Source organism: Cryptomeria japonica, chromosome 4, assembly GCF_030272615.1.
Source record: "Cryptomeria japonica chromosome 4, Sugi_1.0, whole genome shotgun sequence".
NCBI lineage: Eukaryota > Viridiplantae > Streptophyta > Pinopsida > Cupressales > Cupressaceae > Cryptomeria > Cryptomeria japonica.
The window spans coordinates 202,132,483-202,136,072 of record NC_081408.1 but is presented as its reverse complement, the minus strand read 5'-3'; the positions used below and the strand labels follow the sequence as shown (position 1 = coordinate 202,136,072).

The window sequence follows — 3,590 nt, the reverse complement described above, 5'->3', positions numbered from 1 at the left end:
AAACGTTTAACAGCCAGACTAGTAGGTGCCCACTCGAGGAGATGATAGGTTGCCATCACATCAATATAATTATTTCAACTCATAGTTAGGCTATCAATATAACCAGTTTATTCGTTAAGCATGTGGCCAATTACTCTCATGTAGACGTGTGGATTTATTTTTTCCAATTCTTTAACTATTTTATTGAATAGTTAACTAGAATAGTTAACTTCAACTGAAATCATTACTTATTATGGTAATACATCTGGGCCCCTAAATGTTATATTATTTACAAACTTCACTTGCATTATATAATGCCTGTCCTTTCTGTAATATGGCATGATTCAGGAACATGAGGAGAAATTTTCAGGCATAGAGTACAAATGAGTTCAACTCATACAATACATTCTCTACTCCAACAATAGTATCCACACAAACACTGGTAACCTAATATATAAATAATTAGGTGATACTTCCAGCTTAATTAATAGAGCTACTATTCAGTTTACAATTTTCCCATTTAAAGAAGACTATTATTTACCAATTTTATTATTTACCAATTTTATATTGTTAAGCTCACTAATACATCACGCATCTCACCATGAAAATCAGTCACCTGTAAAATGACAAAATGTGTCTATTCAATTATGTCTCTATAAAATAAAGAAACAAAACAACAAAGTTAAAAAAAAAGTACAGCGATTATGTTACCTCAAATGTTGATAAAATCCCAGAGTTTGAGGGAATTTTGAACTTAATAGTAAAGAGAACCTGTGAACATTAAAACCATAATATTTGTTAGCACAAATTCAATTTTCTATGTTAAAACAAAATAAAACACCATGGTGTACAATTTTTCCTACCTTCCCAACAGTTTCCCCTTCGGGAACATTCAAGATGAAATGGGTCGATTGTCTCTTCCAATTCTTTTACTGCCATTTTAGTCTGTACAGAGATAATCAATACTTCTTATGAAATTACTTTCAGCTATCATATAATAAAATAAGAAAGATTGAGATTATACCTCACTTTGTTTTTCCTGACCATTTTCTGGAATTTCATAAAGCTCATCAGGTCCCCCATAGTATAAAGAGGAACCTAGGAAGCACTGTTGTGTACTGAGTATCTTATCATGCTTTAGTACTTCAGTTTCTTCCTTTGCTGTGTTGGATGCCACACAAAAAGAATTACATTACAAGAGTAATGAAAAATAAAGATAATGTGAGAAGTTTCTAAAAGAAGTTTATATTGTGTGACATTGTGACTTTCCTTAATAATAATAATATTTTATTCATGTAAAATCTTACAAATGTATATAAAAAGTTACATTTCTGTAACTTAAATTATCTAAGAAAACTAAAACATTCAATTAAACAAATATTTTAATAACACTAATAAATCAGAAATCTGACTTTATTACAACATTTGCATTATTGGAAACAATTACAATACTATAACACCCATTTCCTATGCCAATTTACTAGCAACTGTAATTTGATTGTGGTCATGGTTGCACTTTTTACCCATTAAACATCAATGAATATTTGAGTTCTTAACCTTTTGTGTTGGCTTGAACCAAAAACCTGATGGGTATTTGCTGTATTCAATTTACTACAGTACTTCAAAATGTTACGGATCTCTTTATTTTCTTAAAAGAGGAGGACTCGCAAACATTACTAAGGAGTTTATCTAGTTACATATTTGTGTGAATGCAGCAAAGTAATGACAGGAAATCTCGCCCTAAAGTCTTCACATGACCTACATTTCTCACCACTACAGGAAGCAAGTGGAAGAAATATGAAAAGCTTACTGATTTGGATAAGAAACCTAGCTAACAATGGAATGTTTTAAGAACTTACAAAAGGATATAAAAGAGTTATGGCACCTTTATAACAGTTAAGAGTACTTCCAATTTGATGCTTTTGAGTCTGCATCGGCTGCTTTAGTTCTCCCAACTTTTCGTATCCTGCTGAATGTACTCGATACAGAGACTGCAACCCAGATCATTACATAGTCAATAATCTCCATAATGCGTCAACATGTACTGAAGATCAATCTACACACAGACTAAAAATCAGAACTATTTCCTCATAGTTAAAATCCTGGCCTCCCAAGAACTAATTAATGAGAATTGAAAGAAAGTATGTTAAGTGTTAACAGAGAGAAGGGATATTATGACAGAAAAAAACCCATTTCTTAGAATCAATTCATGATCTTTAGGATTCTTGTGCTCATTATAACGTTGATGATTATCCCATTTATACCAGAGACCTGTTGATCATAGAACAAAAAGCCTAGATGCTAAAGGAGGGACATGTATCGGGAAATTAGTCACCCATCATCAACGCTCATCCACATAAAATAAGTTATATGTTTGAAGATTTTCTCATACCAAGCAATTGGGTTATTTCTCTTCAAAATGAAATGTGTCTTTAGATCTTTCATTCTTTTCTTTTGGTTAATCTTATGTTATAATAGATCTTCATAATATATGATCCGAAATGTCTTTAATAAATATATTTCAAATCGTTGCCTACAGATTTTAGCCCAACACACTACAAGATATTGCTTTACTAACTTCATCTGGATTAATCTGAATTTATGTTTCTAGATATTGTAAGTTTATCCTCTAAAAACATCTCAGATATACCCAGATATATCTATTTCAGAAAGTGGGTGCGAAAAGAGAGTAGAATGTATAAAGATAAAACATTAGTTTACTGCAATACAGAATTGAATATAATAGAAAAACATTAAACCAGATAAGACTGTCAGTGAAGACAATGAGCTGGCACCTCTTTGATCTGTGTTGCAGACCCACTTTTCAAAATCCCCAAGGTTAGATAACCTTGGGGCATTCCTTCGCTAGGATGGCAAACAGCACAAGAGCTCTGCTCGAATATCTCATCTATAGAACTCTTTCTCACCATGCTATAACTTTCCATGGCCGAATTCAATCTGGAAAAGCAACTCTAATGGAAACTGCAATAGAACTCGACTTTTACCACAGCAAGAGCAACATTACAGCTAATCATGTAGCATATAAACCACACACGTAAATGATTGTAAGGCAACAGCTATAGTTATAAAGGCAGGGTCAGAGGAGAAGAAACACATGCTAATAATGATGGTGTACAGTGTACACATACTGTCATACAATACAGAAATGGGATTTCACAAGACGGAAGTTTAGAAAAGTTGAGTCCTTTTTTGTTAAATCTGGATTAATGTGGGGCACCCATTGGAAGGAAATTCATTATTGTACCTGGGTTCTTATAAACATTCCCAAATAAATGAAATCACCTAGATAACATGAAATTAGGTCAGTCGAAATCCAATAGCCTCTTGACAAGTATGTGCATTTTATTAACACACATTAACTGATCTGGTACATAATTGATATACATGAACTGTAAGATTGATGTTGATATTTTAGGGCATCTTAATGTCGGCAAATAGTAAGTTAGAAACGTGCATGCACTGCAGAACTGGTGGAATAGAATAAGGTGTTAACTTGAAAACATGCTTTGCTGTACTAAACCTATTTTTATAGCGACTAATCCAATAGGAAGGTGGTTTACGTGTCGATGCACAATAAATACTTCGTCTTA

General features: G+C 32.8%; 1 protein-coding gene across 1 annotated transcript; it reads right to left on the bottom strand.

Moving 5' to 3' along the window:
- Positions 1-267: 267 nt before the first annotated feature.
- LOC131028517 (uncharacterized) lies at positions 268-3,041 on the bottom strand. Its single transcript, XM_059219708.1, has 6 exons — positions 2,775-3,041; positions 1,865-1,970; positions 1,004-1,140; positions 843-924; positions 691-750; positions 268-595 (listed from the first exon to the last, which is right to left on the bottom strand). The coding sequence occupies exons 1-5, from the start codon at positions 2,922-2,924 to the stop codon at positions 734-736; spliced, it is 492 nt and encodes a 163-aa protein (XP_059075691.1). The 5' UTR covers positions 2,925-3,041; the 3' UTR covers positions 268-595; positions 691-733.
- Positions 3,042-3,590: the final 549 nt, after the last annotated feature.

Coding starts and splice junctions, on each gene's coding strand:
- LOC131028517 (XM_059219708.1), bottom strand. CDS start 2,924: ATGGAAAGTTATAGCATGGTGAGAAAGAGTTCTATAGATGAGATATTC. Junction 1,971..2,774: donor CTGCAACACAGATCAAAGAG/GTGCCAGCTCAT, acceptor TCTGGGTTGCAG/TCTCTGTATCGAGTACATTC. Junction 925..1,003: donor GTCAGGAAAAACAAAGTGAG/GTATAATCTCAA, acceptor ATCTCTGTACAG/ACTAAAATGGCAGTAAAAGA.